The sequence below is a fragment of the Melospiza melodia genome, chromosome 13, assembly GCF_035770615.1.
Source record: "Melospiza melodia melodia isolate bMelMel2 chromosome 13, bMelMel2.pri, whole genome shotgun sequence".
NCBI classification, from domain to species: domain Eukaryota; kingdom Metazoa; phylum Chordata; class Aves; order Passeriformes; family Passerellidae; genus Melospiza; species Melospiza melodia.
This window is the reverse complement of record NC_086206.1, coordinates 11,946,019-11,964,409: the sequence shown is the minus strand read 5'-3', so window position 1 is coordinate 11,964,409 and position 18,391 is coordinate 11,946,019. Positions and strand designations below refer to the sequence as shown.

The window sequence follows — 18,391 nt, the reverse complement described above, 5'->3', positions numbered from 1 at the left end:
AGAGTAACAGTCACTGCATCCAAGGAACTGTAACTTTCTGGAGACAGGGGAAAAAGATCGGTGGACATAACACACAGAAATGTATCAAGGAAGAATACCAACTACCCACCTGTGAGTCTTCATCTTTCAGGGGCCGCTGTGGAGTCTGCTTAGCATCAGACAATTCATCTGAAGATTCGTTTTTCCTTTTCTGCTTTTTGCCCAGTGTGATGATCAGCTTTCTGTCAGAAACAAAACCCCAGCCCCTGAGTGAATGCTGTACACCAGTGTGTGTAACTTCAGGAGCAAATCACCAGCAGTTCCCATATTCTCAACATAAAACTCAACAGCACTGTCTGAAAAATGAGCAATAGGTATTATCAAATACCTTACAGCACACAGTACTGTTCACTAGTGTTAGTGAGCTTCTTTACAGTTACCTTGCTATCTATCACAAATTCCTAATTATCATGTACATTTTAAATCTTTACATGAGAAACAGAAACACAAAATCCAACATTTAAACCAAGTGACAGTGGTAAACTACACAAAGTTAGCAGAAATATCATCCGCAGATGACAACACTAAATGATTTATCATAAAAAATTTACCACTGCAAAATGTAGCTTCCCTTATTTTTACTTAGAAAAATTAACTGTGGAGAACAATCTAAAAATCACCCAAAGCTGTCTGACATGCAAAACTTTTATGCTTAACTAAGTCATTCAATGGTAAAAATAAGGGAATCGAACAAATCTTTTTTTTGCCCTTAGGAAAAAAGAAAAGCTATATCCAAAATCTGGTAGTTTTATCTGTAAGTAATCTTAGAACCTATCAGAGTATGTTAAGAACCATCATTGTGCTGAATAAATTAGTTAAACTCTAATGAAAAAGCACCAATTATTCCTCTGTTTGGATTTTAAAATTACACTGTAAATCATCAGATTTGTTTCTAACTAAAGGGTGTAAAAATATTTTTCCAGATTTGAAATGTGCCAAATACACTTATTTAAATGTGTTTACAGTGGCATAATTGTAGAATGACAAACTAGTCAAGAAAATCACAGAGAGCTGTCCTAAAATATGTATTTCATATGGTCTCATGATCAGATCTGTAACAGAAAATGAGGAGAGTGTTCCAGCATACAAGTGCTTCTGCCATGTCACAAACAAATTAAGCACAAAATTCTAGTGTTTATACAGACAATACAAGTTATTTTACAGCATGTAACACCAAATAAACTGGTCAGCTGATGAGAACACTATTGGTGAGAATGTAATGGTTGAAACACAACTCATTTATCTCTCTTTGCAAGTGTTCAAACAAGAGAACACATAAATATTTACTATGTCCAGACTAACAGTTCACAGGAACATAAGCATGTTAAATTACCAAAACATTATAGAAAGTTCAAGCAGCATTGCTTACAAAAGACTGCAGGTATAACTTCAGAAGCAAGGAATATTTGCATGGCTTTTCAATATTTAATCACTATGTGTGTTCAGTGGAAAGGCTAAAATGGGTTTTTTCCACTCCAATTTTTTTTCACTTTTAGCACAAAGTGAACAGCACTGATGGATGCAGGTTGAAATGAGGCTGTAGTCAGCATAATCACAGAGCTTCTTGTTCACAAGTAAATTCTGGTCCTTGGCTTTTCATTAGGTGTTCTCAGTTTAATTATTAGTTAGAAAACATGTTTCATAATCACAGGAAATACTTTCAGCAATGAACACACTGGTTTCCCTACTGACTTCAAGGTTAGTTTGAGCATTTTTTCCCCTCACTTTCCAAGCTCTGATTAGGAGTCATGTTTCTTTTTTTCTTGGTTTTATTTTACGACTTGTATTCTTGGGTATTTGTCCAATATGACACTTTCTAGTGATGGACTTGGATAATAATTTTTTCCATTTTTATCTCACTTTGTTTCATAAAATTTAAGTGTTACATTAGCACTTGTCACTAATATGTCAAATCAGCTAATATATTCCAAAATGATGCAGACAAGGCACATTGTGATTGACCTTCTGAAATTGTTGTTAAAGGGAATTCTGGATGCTAAAACTTAATGTGCATTTAAAGGGAAAGGTGGTAAACTTATGAGAATTTCCTACAAGATCATTCATGAAACAATATCCACCCCACCAAGTCCCTGGTTTGCACCTTTAGGGCTTGGAAAAATGGTAGGAAGTATCAATATATTTTTTCCCTGCTCTTAAATTCTTTCAAAGAAAAAGGATAGCTGAAAGTTCTTTAATCAAGCAAGTGTTAAGATACAAGCCAAGCTGGAAGAGGTCTCAGGAAGACCTGTGGTCCCTACTCCAGGCCAACTTCAGAGCTCTTTGATGTTGCTCAGCCCAGTTAAGTTCCACTTATCTCCACGGCTGACAGCTGGTAGGTACCTGGGCAATCTGTTCCAAATTTTGATCCTCTTTTGTGAAAAGGTAGATTAAAACAATTCCTAAATGCATGTTGCTGTGTTAAATATTTGTATCTGTGCAACCACAGCTCATTCTCACCTCATGCACCACTGTTTACTATTTTAGGCTCAAGGGTCCTTTAGTATTCAGGAAACACAACATTAAGGGATATAGGGTTTCTATGGGTTCTAGTGGTACCCACTGAATAGCTGAGGATTTTAAGGACACTCTGTTTTAGAACATGGGGTATTTTGTGATTCTGCTCTAGCTACATCTTTCCTTGCACATTTGTTCCTCTCCTTTCCTTAATTTTTGTCCCTCCTTGGGCTCACCTCTTGCTCTGCCCCTGCACCTTACACACAATATTCCATTTGTCAGCTTTTGTATCTTTCAGCTTGCATTCCCCATCCTCAGTACTTCACAAGCTTCTCCCTGAAATTTTCTGCACATCTCTGCATGCTGTAGATCAGAATGTTTCTTCCTCTATATGGATATGGTGCCAATGACAGGAACAAATGCAGTTTTACTTCTTTCTGATCCAGTGCCCAGAATCACAATGCTCCTTGCTATCAGAAGTTGCTGAACAACAGTATGGTGCTAAAGTCATACATTTCTATCAGTAAAAATGCAATCTGCTCATATTTTGGCCAAAAACTTCTAAAAAATCTGCTATGTGAAAACAATGATTTTCAGAAGCTTGTAAACTGGATCAATTCTGTGAGAAATTTTCATTGAGCGAACAAGTTCTCTTGCCAGTTTATAAATTTCTGCATGAAAGCATAAAGATCCTTGGCTAAAATCCCTTTTTCCACCCTGAAACAAACTGTTCTGAACAGAAACTATCTATTCTGTTTCTATGAAAAGTTAACAGCACACTGCAGACATGGAATAAATAATATCACCAGACTCCACTCCAATTTCACTTTCTCTTGCCTTTTTCAATTCATATTTATCTTATTACATAACAACTATAAATGTTTCAACAATTAGACATTGCAGATTTCTTCATTACGTATTTTCTTCTTCTATAATTACAAACTAAAGATGTTGAGAAACTTACACCACAAAAAAGGTTTAAAAAGAAGATTTCTCATGAGCCAGTATTACTTCTGATCCTTAGCACAGGACTCCTATCATGCTTTAAAGCTACCAACCACCACTATTTAAAGAGCATTGCAACTTCTCTCTTTTAAACGAAAACCAGTAAAAATGTGCTCCATTGCCCTTCTGTTTCATAGCAGGGAACACGATGGAAACACTGCCAGTACTCTGAACAGCTTTAAAGTGATAAACACTTTCCAAAGCCTCCAAAGAATAAACAAGGAAATATTAAAGAGGATAGAAAGAAAAAGGCAGCAAATACATATTAGGCACATCAGGAATAGGGAGTACAGCTGGCCTTTAATACATCAAGCTACTGCAATTTTCCCAAAACAGAAAACACCAAGTTGCTAATTATTAGTGTCCAGAGTCACCACTCAGATATTATCATTTGTAGCCAAAGCACTTTGTTAAATTACTAACAATAACACTCCTACATTATCAACAGTATTAGCAATTCTTTATCACTAGAAACTTTGCTAAAAATATAAAGAAGAAGTTTCCTTGACAAGATACTGTAGCCTCTTGAATGAGAGTTAATTTGCTGGTATAAAACCATTTTCTCTCATCCTTTTATATGTTTCATAAATAATACTAACATAGTAATATTAGCCACTGTCTCCTTCTCCAGTTGTATTTCCAATTAAAAACTTCTGGACTGTGCACAGATTTTAAAGCACTCGTAATAGTCTTTTTGGAACCATCAGTCAGTTCCAGCTCACACTACATTGAAACAATAATTCCAAATAATAAACAAAATGACATCCCAGAAGGATGGCCAAACCTTGAATTTACTGCCATTTTAATCAGGACACAAGATAATGACCTTAACAGATCCAAGAGAACTCAAGATTCAGTGAGCACCCCATCGTTCTTAGCACGAGCTGTGCCCCAGCCCTGCCTGGCTGGCAGGGACCAGGGGACAGTGCTAGTTAATGGGGACAGTGCTAGTTAATGGGGACAGTGCTAGTTAACGGGGGACAATGCTAGTTAATGGGGACAATGCCAGCCCCTGCCTGGCTGGCAGGGACCAGGGGACAGTGCTAGTTAATGGGGACAGTGCTAGCTAACGGGGACAGTGCTAGTTAATGGGGACAGTGCTAGTTAACAGGGGACAATGCTAGTTAATGGGGACAGTGCTAGTTAACAGGGACACTGCTAGTTAACAGGGGACAGTGCTAGTTAATGGGGACAGTGCTAGTTAACAGGGGACAGTGCTAGTTAATGGGGACAATGCCAGCCCCTGCCTGGCTGGCAGGGACCAGGGGACAATGCTAGTTAATGGGGACAATGCTAGCTAACAGGGGACAATGTTAGCTAACAGGGGACAGTGCTAGTTAACAGGGGACAGTGCTAGTTAATGGGGACAGTGCTAGTTAATGGGGACAGTGCTAGTTAACGGGGACAGTGCTAGTTAATGGGGACAGTGCTAGTTAATGGGGACAGTGCTAGTTAATGGGGACAGTGCTAGTTAACGGGGACAGTGCTAGTTAACGGGGACAGTGCTAGTTAACGGGGACAGTGCTAGTTAACAGGGGACAATGCTAGTTAATGGGGACAATGTTAGCTAACGGGGGACAATTTAGCTAACCTGGGACAGTGCTAGTTAATGGGGACAATGTTAGCTAACAGGGGACAGTGCTAGTTAATGGGGACAATCTTAGCTAACCTGGGACAGTGCTAGTTAATGGTTGACAATGTTAGCTAACCTGGGACAGTGCTAGTTAATGGGGACAATGTTAGCTAACGGGGGACAGTGCTAGTTAATGAGGACAATGTTAGCTAACAGGGTACAGTGCTAGTTAATGGGGATAATGTTAGCTAACGGGGGACAGTGCTAGTTAATGGGGACAATGTTAGCTAACGGGGGACAGTGCTAGTTAATGGGGACAATGTTAGCTAACGGGGGACAGTGCTAGTTAATGGGGACAATGTTAGCTAACGGGGGACAGTGCTAGTTAATGGGGACAATGTTAGCTAACGGGGGACAGTGCTAGTTAATGGGGACAATGTTAGCTAACGGGGGACAGTGCTAGTTAATGGGGACAATGTTAGCTAACGGGGGACAGTGCCATCCCCTGCCCCGGGAGGTCCCAGCTGGAGGCACCTCCCCAGCACCAGTGCCAGAGACCCAGCTCCTCCCCAGCTCTCCCCCCACGGCTCCTGAGGCAGCACCTGAGTTTATAAGGGTTTCAAACCATCTTAACACTCTCAGATCAACAAGCAAAGATTATCTGTCAGGGTGCTGAGTTTTAAGACTGCTCGTTAACAGTATTTGTGAGACCTGCTTCGAGGTACAAGGCAACAAGGACAGTCGCTCATTTCAGCAGTGCACAGCATCACATCCCACTTGCTGGATTCATTGCTACATAATTCAAGGATTAATGAACAAAATCCACCAGTGCTCTTTTAACACATGAGATAATACAGCCATTTCTGGCAGCAGTTTTGAACTGAAGGACTGCCACTCTGACTCAAGCATTTGTAAATTGAGTTCTTAGAATTTGGGGGACTTATTTATTTAAACTATGCAGTGATTAAGAAAAAAGAAATTACCTAAATGTATTCAACTGATATTGTCCTTTACATCACCAGTGCAGAGCTGTTGCTTTTCATCAGGGCTGTGATATTTAATTTTATGTTTGAGTAGGTGGGAATACGTTGAGAGCTATAAAACCTAAATGCCAATCTACTTTTTTGAACAAGAGAATGTTCACAAATTCATAATTCTTCACATCAAGTGGTAAGAAGTAGACTTTTTAGATTAAATATGCATCACCTTAGATGGAAGAAGTAGAATCAATTAGAAAGAGCTTATAAATAGAAACAAGGTCTATGCAAAAATATGAAAGGTTTTAAATAGATTCCTAAATGTCAACACACCTTGGTAAATAGCCAGGATACAAAGTGGTTCTGCTGTCTGCAGAGTAATTGTAAAGCAAATTTTGAAGAATTAACTTAATCAGTAATCAGTGCATAACGCAAACTAGTTAACTTTGGTAATACTAAATATATTATACATACATTCTTCTAATAATTTCTGTCATAGCCTTATAATGTTATTGCTAATAATATAATTTAGTCATTTATCTTCACCAATTCTTATGGCACAGAAACTTTGCTAACCACAGAATCCAGTTCTAATGGACCTGACTGAAATTAATAAGCATTATTTCTCTGCCTTCACAGCTCCAAAAAATAAAACCTTTACCCTCACCTTTAGAAAGAAACTACAGCCTGCCTAGAAAGTAGCTGCCAGCAATTTCTAACTAGCACTGATAAATTAGAATGAAAATTGTGTTATAAATTTTTCCTGTAGGTGTTGATCTCAGAGCATCATGAAGGAAAATATAAACAATTAACATGAAGCCACCAAACACAAACTGATTGTCTGAGCAGCAAAAACAGGAACTCTTGAAAGACCATCCTGCCCCTAAATCCAGACACAGTAGCTAAAACTCATCTCGATCTCAGACGAGGGCTACTCCATTTCAGTAAAAGCTGTGCTGTATTACAATTTAAAGGACTTTTTTTAAACTGATGGCTATCCGGCAATTTTATCAAGGTCTGTTCTGCAATTAGTGTCCCAGCTCTACAGTTGAACTGTAACTCTGAAAATCCTCCTCCAGAGCAACCCAGACCTTGCTACACAGAATAAAGCCCTGTAAGAGGTCAAAGTCTATGATCACAATCTAAATAAGAGTTTGCTGTTTGAGTTCTGGGCTACAGAGGGTACAGCTGTGCTCTTACTGAACAGGCTTGTGTTTGTTGTGAGCAGAGATATGAAAGAGCAGATTAAAATGGTTTCTCAAACATTTCTCAAAAGGAAAAAAAAAAGAACAAGAAATCAATATATTTGTTACTGTTTCAGATCACTCAGCTCTGTCTTGGCCTGCAAAAATGAAACAGGAGTCACCCAAAACATACATGTGACTTCAGATCTTCTCAAACACATCCAACTCTGCATCACCTCCTGCATTGCTCTGGCACTCCAAATCCAGACTGAAGCAAGAGATTTAACAGTTCCTGGAAGTTAAATGAGTTTGCCATAGAAAACCCTGACTGAAAAAAAATTGATTCATCTGGGATGGATGTATCGCAGCAGACCTTCTTCTAAAATGGAACAGCAGATGCACCCAAACAAATTCTCTGCTACTGTTAAAAAGGTATATTTATCTTCTTTTTTTTAATTGTAAAACTTTACAGGTTTCAAGGTTTCACTCACAACTATAGTGCTTGCAAAAAATTAGTTCATAATGGCTTCTAACAGTTGGGAATTGTTTGCTTATCTTTTTAAAACATGAGGGGACCTTGAGTTTTCTGATTAAATGTAAGAAATATATAAAAATATGTATACATATTTATATTATAAAGTTTTTCTCATTATTGATTGAAAGAAAAAATTGAAATTCTTTTTTATCCCATTTTAAACAGATCTCAGAAACCTTTCCATCCAAAGGAAAAAAAACATTGAACTGAGATCCTCCCTTCCCTTCCTGCCCAATAAAGCTCTTATCTTTTAAAGGTATTATTTTAGCATAGTAAAATTTTCTCCCAAGATTCAGTCAAAGTTTATTTTAAGGTAATGAGAAAAATCAATGGAGCAACCCACACGCTTAAAAACCCAATCCTATTTTGACTTAATGATTCTGAGGATGTGCTTAGATTCATTAAGAAATATTTTTTAAGAACTGAAGATAGGACAAAACCTTTACCAAAGCTTTAGTCTTCTAAACTCCGTATTCTTTAATTTTGGTTTTCTCTGAATAAAAAAAAAAAATATTAATCACAAAATTTTTTTGAACCATGGTTGAAAAGACAAGTATAGTGATGTTGTAATAATTATTCTGCTGTAATATCAGCAGTTACATTTGCATAGAAAGCAGGGTTTGGTAAGATTATTCTTTTAAAAAAATCAAGGCCTTATTGCAATTGCTGCTCTGCAAAATCCCTGGGGTATTCCTTGCTAAGCAGTTATTGTTTTATGTATTTATATCAATAATACACAATAGTGCTAATTCAACACAACACAATCTGTTTGGATGCAAAAATGAAGTATCTTGATGTCTCAAAGGATTTGATTTGCCGCTGTCCATCTAAATAAAATGGAATTCTGTGAATATGAATGGAAATCTGTAATATGTGTTGGTTTTAGAAGACTCTTCAGAGCTCCTTACCAGGACCTGACTGCTCCATCTTTAGGTATTTATCCTTCATAATGAAAGCAAGACCTGGCAGCATGACTAAGTTAGCAGAGTGCTACTGGGTATTAGCTGATCAGACTGGTAACTAATGGGGACACAAACCTTCACAGCCCAATGCAAAATGATCAAACACTGACAATAATTAAATGGGAGCTGCTCTAGCAGCTTGCATGTACTCTGCATCAAACACAAACACCACAGTTAAAAACACAGTTTGAGAAATGTCTCTCTCATCTGACGCCGTCTGATGAAATCCTGAAAAGCGATCCTAAGTGATGTGCACAGCAAAGCATTTCACCAACACAAAACTGAGTGCACAATCATAAATTGTAGGTAACAATTTACTTTTTTTTCATTTAAAAAAGTAAAAGTATTATGGCAACTATGCAGTATATCATAATGATATTATTTTGGCAGGTTTTGTCAATTATTTTGTCAATTACTTTTGTCCACAGGTATGAATCAAAAGCACACTAAGGACAAACCACAAGGTTTCATGAAACTGACACTAGCTGAACAACAGTGTAAGTTTTCTAATTAGACAGATCCACAAAATGTTTATTACAGAACATGAGTAAATTCAGAAACATGAAAGTGAAATCAACTTCACAAAAGTAGACCAACTTAAACTAGATGGAGAAAAAAAGAAAAGGAAGCACTACTTGATGCTTACAAGCAGCATCATAGGCCAACACATAAACAGAACAGAAAGAAATTAACACCATGAAATTTCATGTTAAGAATGAAGTTGGGTACAGAGCAGTAACCTTCAAACTACAGGATAATTACTCAAAATTGTTCACTTCAAACATGTAAGAAAAGATCTCTACAAGGAAAAAAGAAAACACCAAGATATAGATTGATTAAAAGAACATTCATTTCTGCTCCATACAGTAAAATATACATATGGATATGAGACATTTAAATTTCAGAGATATGCCAGTTAATATTTCTGCTACTGCAAAAAGAGCACAGATGTATGAAACTAAAAATCAGGCTGTAAGTAAGATTTCTATTTCAAGTTGTGACTGATATATTTAATACTGGAAATCACACACTGTCTTTTAAAAGTAAACAGGCAACAGAGGTTAGCTCTGGAGTCCCAAGCTGAGCCAGTTCCTGAAAACCCTGGAGCACTCCAAAAGCTCCTCACCCTAACGTATCCACCCTGGAGCACTCCAAAAGCTCCTCACCCTAACGTATCCACCCTGCTTGACCCAGCTGAGTCTGCAAAATATTTAAGAGGGCAGATTAAATTGATATGAGTGAAGACTACAAAATTGTTAGAATTTAATCTTTCCAGTATGTGCTTTACTTTTGATACGTGTGATATCTGTAAGAATACTCTCTTGTCTACAAGTTCATTAAAATCAAATTTCTCCCTGTGAAGTTTATGAAGCACACTGTATTGAAGCTAAAATTGATAAAAACCGCATTTATAATCCAGAAAAACTCAGTTTGGAGTCAGAATGAATTACCAAGCTAGACAGAAGGTATTTCGATCTATGCTTCAAAGCGAATACAGAATATTTTAGAATCTGTATTAAAATAATTCCTTTCAAAAGGACACTCCTACAGTGATTTTATCTAAAGAGAAAACAGAGCATTCTTGTTCCTGAATGAGAGAGTCCACACATGGACTTAATCAGGAAGAATTTTGTGTAGGCAGCGGAGGAGAACATTTTATTATCAGTAAGCAGCTCCCATTTTAGTCAAGGAAATACAGTCTGAAGAGAAGACAATGTTTTAATCTACTTACCCAATTTTTGTTTTCTCTTTAAGTTTGGATGAGGAACCAGTTTTCGGCTTTTTAGTCTCCTTATCCTTTGGTTTGGATTTAACTTTTCTACCCTTCTTTTCCTCTTTTCCTTCAGCTGAAACACTGGGGAAGTTTTCAGGGCTCATTACTCGTGGAATGTTTCTCTCTCCTCTCTCTTTTGCCTTTGCAATTGCTTCGGATATTATGCGATTCGCCTTCTCTTGTTTACTTTCCGAGTCTGTTTTTTTCTTCTGCTTCTTTTCAGACATTCCCCTCACCTGGGTATTCTGCAACTTAGTATATGATCCTGAACCATCAGTCTTCTTGGAAGGAGGCTGTAGCAATAAACAAAAAGTACATTAAATCCCTTTAAAGATAGAAAGAAAAAGTGCAAACATTTTTGGTAATTTTGGTGATATGCATTTTAAAAAAATGTAACTGCCAGGGACTTATGTGGACACAAAAAATGAGGAATTCCATTTATACCACAGAATTGCGTGGGTTTCAAAATAACTACACCAATTGTTGGTTTTAAACAACCAATCCAAGTACTCAAAGTCAGTAAAAATTATTCTTCTGAAATTCTCTGAGCCGGCTCTCCACCTCTGTAATTAAAGAAACCAATCTTTAACCTCTGCAGCATTCCCATACATTTGACACACACATCCAACACCTCCAGTAAAATATGAAAAAGCAAAGAGCTCCCGAAGGTAACAGCATCAGTGTTTTGCCTTTGGTAGGATACCAGGACCACAGTTCCCCTAAAGCAGATGAATGATCTACAGGACTAACTCGGCGATGAACACAACAGATGCTCGAACAACACCAAGATTAAAAAACAGACAAAAGATAAAACCAAAACTAAAATTACACAGCTCTATATCCATAAACAGATCAGAAAGCAGCGTTTCCTTTATTTAGATCAACATACACTCCATGCCTCGGATAAAAGACGTAACTTGTTTTTATCTCCGGGGTTTTAATGCCCGTTTCATGGAGGCAGAATTGTTTACGGGGCTGATGAGCTTCTCCTGCAGCCAGCCAGAAGACATGTTTTTGCTTTCCTCCCCTCCCCCTTTGAGGAATGGAAAGAATTTCCTATTCAAACACAAAACCCCAGCAGATAACAGTTATGTTACGTTCTCACCCGTAAATGCGCCTCTGCCTAGAGCAGGAAGAAAAGCCACCAGGAATTTCCAAACACATTTTCTGGGCAAACCCCGCGCACTTCCCGGGATTCATGTTCTAGAGGAGCCTCATGGGCGGCGGGGGCGGGAGGCAGGGATGGGGCCGCTCCCGATGCCACCTTAAAGCCCCGGGGCTGCAACAAACAGCCGGACCCAGCTCGGGAACAGCTCAAGATGGCGATGCGGCTCCCGCAGCAGCAGCCAGTAATAAGGAAGGTTATTCAATCCCATTAGCCTTTTAGCCCAAAGAACCCCTCCTCCTCCCACTCATTCAGGCTCTCACTTACCCTTCCTCTCGGCCTCTTCACTGAAGACATTTTTGGCGTCAGACAAAGACTTGCCCTCCGCTTTTGCAGCACCCCCGGCAGTGCTCAGGAGAAAAGCATGGGGAGAAGATTGCTAAATGGCCTATTTAGCGAGCGGCAGCCGGGCCGCGCTCAGCCCTCCCCGAGCGCTCGCTCGCTTCAGCAGCATCCCCGCGCCCTGCCCGGCGCGCACCCGCCGCCCCCGGCCCGGCCCGGCCCCGCCGTGCGCGGAGCGCCGGATCCCAACAAAGCGCGGAAAGAAACGCACAAAGCATCAAAAGGCATCAGCGCCAATATTAGCGCTGGTTAGACCCGCTCCCCGCGGAACTAGGCCAGCAGATGGTGCTACCCGTCATTATTCCATTAGGCTCCACGTTTAACCCCCGCGGGGATCGGCTTTAACCCTTGCCGCTCCCCGCCCGCAGCGCCGCCCACAGCGCTGCTCGCTCCCTGGAAAGCCGTGGGAACCGGGCGCTGTGTGCGCCGGACCCGCTGCACCGCAACCCTGCGGCTCCGGCCCGGGGAGGGCACCGGGAACAGCGGCCGAATCCCAGCCTCTGCCCTCACAAACAGATCTTGCTCTCCAATATACTTCTTGATTTTTTTTTTAATTATTTTTTCTTGCATTTACTTCATTACTGTACGATGGTAAGAGTGACTATAGATCATTTGCTGACAGGCTTCCCTGCTTCCTACAGAAAATGGAAGAACTGCTCGGTTTTATCCCTCTGCCTCTGCCCAGACCTGCGGGACCCTGCGGCCGAGACCTCCTCGGGACACGGCTCTCTGGTAAGCGCCTCTTCATTCCCAGCTTGGGTTAAAGTGCTATTTTTAAAAAATCAGACAAGTTTTAAAATACGTGTTGTCAACATATCAAATAAAACAAAAAAGAAGATTGGGGTTTTGCAAGGTTATTAAAAAAAAAAAAAAAACAAAAAAAAAAACCAAGCTTTTGACAGCATAGCTTCATCCTAGCAATACCCTTGATTCTCAAAAGCCCGCTTAAGAAGACTGAAGAAAGATCGGGACTTGATTTCTGTTTTTCTCAATATATACATATATCTTCATTTTGCAAGATATATGTTTTTCCATAGAAAATTTAAAATAAGGTAAAGAGTTTGAGATTGTTAAGATTAGTCATTACTCTAAAAGGTAATTTCACTTCTATTTAAGATTAATTTCAAAATTAAGTTCCTTGTCCAGTAGAAACACTAGTGGCACAAATACTTTAAATTGATTATTTTTTTAACAATACCACTTAAATTCAAGGATATTTCTTTAAATATGCAGCAGCATCACAAGGACAATTACCACATTTTAATTTTACTTTTGAGAACTCTAGCCAAGATGTTTCTACATTTTGCTTACAGTAACTACAGTAAATTACAGGTATTTATCATTAAGGGTGATTATTTCATATCTTGGTAAAAATGGTAATTAATCAACTATTTTATGTTTTGAGATCAGCTAAACAACAAAAGAAAATATTCCTAATGTATCCTTGGTATAATTTTAGCTCAAAAGCCAAATGCTACCAAAGGCAGTAGTGTTACATTGGTTAGTTCTTGAACATTCCTGGGCCAGAAACAAACAAACAAAAAATGCTTAATAATTAAGTAGGTAATCCAGAAATGGTTGCTTTTTCGTGAATCCTTTTACAGCCTCTTCTAGATATTTTATCCTTTTAAAACAAAGTTTCTTTGCTACATTTTCTCAGAGCTCAAAGCTGCTTCCCAATTTATTCATCAACATTTACTACACTCTTACTGTAGAACTGTGAGTATGCTGGCCGAAGCTCCTCTATGTTATAATTCCTCTGCGTGCTGCTCTGTACTATCCCTGCTGAGTTCTGTCTCCTGCACTGCACAAACATTAAGCTGTTTGTTAGAAATCCCAGACCATGGGGATTTTTACATTTTGCTATGACATTTCTAACCACATGGAAATGACATTCATGAAGATGCAGGAAGGCACCAGCCAGCCATTCTAAGCCAAATAAATCTGTAATGAAACCTTCATCAAGAAAGTCACCATAGTCACGAAAACCAAAACTGGAAAGCAACACAAGTGTTTTGAGATTAGAACATGAAACATGCTTGCACAACAGAGGACAGGATCTGTGTGTACTTAGCAACAAAAGCCATTTAATCCAGCAGCTCTGTTATGCTGCTAATAATTTCATGATTTGAAAACATGCACAGCTATAAAATGATTGAACAGTTGTAAATGGTCATGCACATGAAAACCATTTCAAAGGTTCTCGAGCATCTACCAAAAAAAGGGCAAAGCCTTTTGCAAGCTGAAAACACGCCTCCCCCTCAGTGAGACGGAACGCAGATAAAACATCCTAAAGGAATATATCCTCTCAGCAATGCCTTACAAACATATTCCATCTGGAATAAGAGAGAAAATTTTAAATGACATTTATATAGGTGAAGGTGGAAAGGAAAACCCTGAGGCCACCACATATTTAAAACCTATTTTATTCGGAAAAATAGGCTTGTACTTTTCACGATTGCAAAGATAATCATCCAAACACGAGCGAATGCAAAGCAATGCAATGTTGTCTTTTGAGCCTGCACAGAGGGAGCTCCAGGGTATCTGCTGCTGCTAATGGCTTTGCCAAGCAGCAGCCGAGTGCAGGAAACAAGCCTCCTGTCAGTTCCCTGCTGCTCCACACAATCCTCTGGGCAGCAGGGAAACTGGCAGGAATCACCTCAGATTCACACCACTGCTGCTGCCTGCAAAAGCCATTAGCAGCAGCAGCAGGTATGGGCCCTGGTGCTGCTCACACCGCAGAGCTGGCCCGAAAACCACTCAGGGAACAGATCTGACAACAGCTGTACAATCCCCCACACATGCCCTGATCCCCAGCCAGGGGAGCATCTTGTTGGCACTGTCCAATTTGACAGTGTCTCACAGGAGTAGAAGGTATAACCTACACATATCTGAATGATTTCTTAGTTAAACAATGTAAAAGCAGTCAAGTTACCAGGCATTATCAAGAAGCGGAATCATGACAGCATCTTTCCAACAGCCAACAGTACTCTGCTGAGCAGGCTTTTCAAAGAAAGGCATTTCCTCCAACACTCTTGTGGTTGCTTAGGACATGCATTGGAAGACCTTCACTGGCATAACAGTCCTTCCCCCAGCAAGGACAAACCACCATCCTCAAAACTTACAGACATCAGGTTTTTCTCCTCTAAAGCCTAAACCTATTTTCCACAACAAATCCTTCCTTCACATCCTCTGCATGTCACTACAGAGGAAGCCCCAAGGAGCAGGCGAGTTTAACACCAAAACTACTTCTACCTCCTAGAAAACCCTCCCAAATCCTGCCTTACCTGTTCCAATAGTAAAACATGGCTTCCACTGCAAGAACACCTTTCCTGCAGTAGGTATGGCCATTCACAATAGAGTAGCATTTCTTTCAACTCTGTGTGTGCACAAAACCTTTCAGACTAAGTATCTCCCTGAAGTCACGCCCATTCGTGATATATTCTAGGAGCTGGCAATGCTTTTCTCTGAAATTTTAACAAGTCACACATTTGTGATTGAATTATACGAGGCACTTCACTGAAATAATGCCTTTCACTTGTGGATCTACCGACCACTTAGATTAGCTACCTAACAGCTAAATCATGAGCTAAGAGCATTAAGAGCTAAATTATGACCCTAAGGAGTCTAACAACAAAAAGTTAAGGTTTATGTGCCTTGAGTGACTGTTTCACTCCTGCTGGTAGCAGCACACACCTACCTGCAAGACGATGCTCAGACTGCCTGCCTTGAAAGCCTAACAAGTTCCTGAGAGTCCATCAGGTCCTCAGGAAATCAAGATGACCTTGACATCAACTGCACTAAAAGCAGCTAAAATTAGCCACCTGGAAACTTGATCTTCATGCGTTACTACATCACCTTTGTTCATGTTTATTACTATACAAGGCATCTCTTTGTGCATGTCTAGTCACCAAAACACCATGAACATCAGAACCATAGTACAGATAAATAAATTTCATGACTTACAAGAATCAATAGTTTGGGGACTTGGTCCAAATTAGCTTCTCAATTTTCCACATTAAAATCACATGAAAACTGCAGTTGCTTTTAACTCATTGCACTGAAAAATCTTAAAGGTATACCCATTCATCATTTGAATTATAAAGTTGTATTTAGGAATGCAACTTTAAAAAACCCCCAAAGCATGAACTCAACTCAGTGATTTCTGAATTCCATACTAGCACTCTAAACTTCTTTCTTCCACAATAGTCTGCAGAAATAAGTCCTCTTGTGACTTTTAATGGTGGATTTATAATTAAAAAGGTTATTTATTAAAAAAAAACTCCAAAAACTCACATACTTGACATAATCTATCTCTAGAAAATTACCTGCAATATCCACATTTATCACCCCACTTGCATGCAGAAAGACATTGCCTTTGCTGAATGGCAATCCCAGCAAAAGATGTAGTTTTCTTTAGACAGTAAACTGAAATGAGATTTTCAGTTAATCAGTCTACTTCTGTACAACTAATGGGAAGATCACCTAAATATGCAGCAGGGTTTCTTTTCTCCAGAGCCAACTCCCTCCAGAGCTCCTTCTGAACTGCTTTTTTTTCTTGTTCAACAGTTGCCCCACACCATCTGCCTGTGCTTAATGGATACAGAATTTCAAGACACACATTTATGAAACCTACCCCAATATAAAATAGACATGTACATATAGATTAAAAAAAAACACAAAAGAAAAGAAAAAGATACCAGGTGAGAGTGTTTTTCATCTTCCATACTTGTTACCTATAATGTTGGTAAATGAATGGCTAACAATTATAGCACTGTGGCTGGACAACAGTTTTTATCTGTGTAAGTCACTTCAGAACATACATCTGTGATTTGGGATGTGAATGCGGTTTATGCCTCACAAGGCACTTAGCATCATGCTTATTTTAAATTTTAAATTTCTGTGGAAATGAAAACACTAATGGAAGGGTCAGCAACCTTAAACTAGTCATGTTTCTAAGATGAAACGTGCACCTGTTGGCACGTCACACTCTCTCTACATAATGTTGTTTCACATCTCAGTGCTACAGAACCCAGTAATAGTATCACTAATCATGTTTTGCCACCAATATAGTGAAGATACCATAGCTGTCATTAGTAGCAGCTTCTTACCAGTGACCTGCCTTATCATTCCTGGGGGGAGGATCAAGCCATGTCCATGGAAGCAGCTGCTAAGCTGGGCCTGCTGCAGAGGCAGCATTGGAAGTTACAGGATGAGTCTGCAGCACACATTTTGATTCCATTTGGAAGAGACTGATTGAAAAAAGTATTTTGGGGCTCAGTACCAACTATAGTTAGAATCTTTTTCTGAATATTTAGTAGTGGTATGAAAACTGTGTGTAATTTGCACGGGAACTCTTAAAGGAGGCTCTATGTACTGGAGCATGCTAAATTGCCAGAAAATGAAAGAAATTGAGAACTTCATCCTGCTTGCTCTGCCAAGCTGCTGCATTTAATGTGTTTCAGTTTTCAGTGGTTTGGTTTTCTGTGCCCATCAGGTACCCACTTCTCTTGGGTTCCAGTCTGTAATGTAAGAGCCATTTGGAAAATGGCAGACAATGCCAACACAAGCCACTGCCTCAGCAAAACCTCTCAGTGTTCTGTTTCACAGGCAGAGCCAGAACATGTAAGGCTAAGCCTGCATGTAAGGCTGATGCCTAAGGGCACACCTTGTGGTGCACTATGGCAGTATCACTGCACTTACCATGAGAAAACCATAGGCTCCTGTCTATGAAAAAAAAAAATCATTATCATATCCAAGGCACCACCAATGAGTTACTAAGCTCAGACCTAATTCACAGCCATGCCATACCTCTACCTCTACTTTAAGATTTTCTTCTTTAAACTAAGGGCCAAAATGGTCCAGCAAAAGCCTCCTTCTTTCTTCCATTCTTGCTTAATCCTAACCGTACAAATTTTGCAATCACTCGACTCCTCAAACAACAAGGATGACTAAACTTTCTACTCTATAAAAAGGCAATTCAGGTTTCAGTTCACTCTTTCAAACAAGTCTTATGTGGGCATCTGGAAATAAATCTGTAAAATAAATCTGTAAAATACTTAAATAGTTACAGACAAGAAAAATCAAAGAGATATTTCTGTTTTTTAAAAAAGTAGTCATTAGGGTTCAAAATCCCTAGGTACAGCTCTAAAATATCTTTGATCCACTGAAATCTAACATCATCCAACACCTTCTTGGACAGTACACATAAGAATTTGCTTCTTCTGGAACACATGCACATACATATGCCTGATTTTACAATTGTAAAAGTTTATTTAACATATAAAGCCAGATAGCTTCTATCCCCAGCTTGTTTTTAATGGCCTTTTAAACTCCTGAAAAACGTAACATTACCTGAAACTGCTCTAATTTAAGATGACA

The 18,391-nt window shown here is 39.2% G+C and overlaps 1 protein-coding gene across 5 annotated transcripts in view; it reads right to left on the bottom strand.

The window, feature by feature from the left end:
• The window catches only part of CHD9 (chromodomain helicase DNA binding protein 9), an 86,844-nt gene that overhangs the window by 42,200 nt on the left and 26,253 nt on the right, over positions 1 to 18,391 (bottom strand). For 3 of the 5 annotated variants that reach the window (XM_063167779.1, XM_063167778.1, XM_063167777.1), the window contains exons 5-6: positions 10,462 to 10,796; positions 110 to 221 (exon numbers count right to left, since the gene is read on the bottom strand). In XM_063167779.1, the coding sequence (XP_063023849.1) occupies positions 110 to 221; positions 10,462 to 10,796 (447 nt within the window). Of the gene's footprint in view, positions 1 to 109; positions 222 to 10,461; positions 10,797 to 11,608; positions 11,692 to 11,935; positions 12,083 to 18,391 lie in introns of those variants that run through there. The other 2 variants (XM_063167780.1, XM_063167781.1) reach the window with 2 other exon arrangements.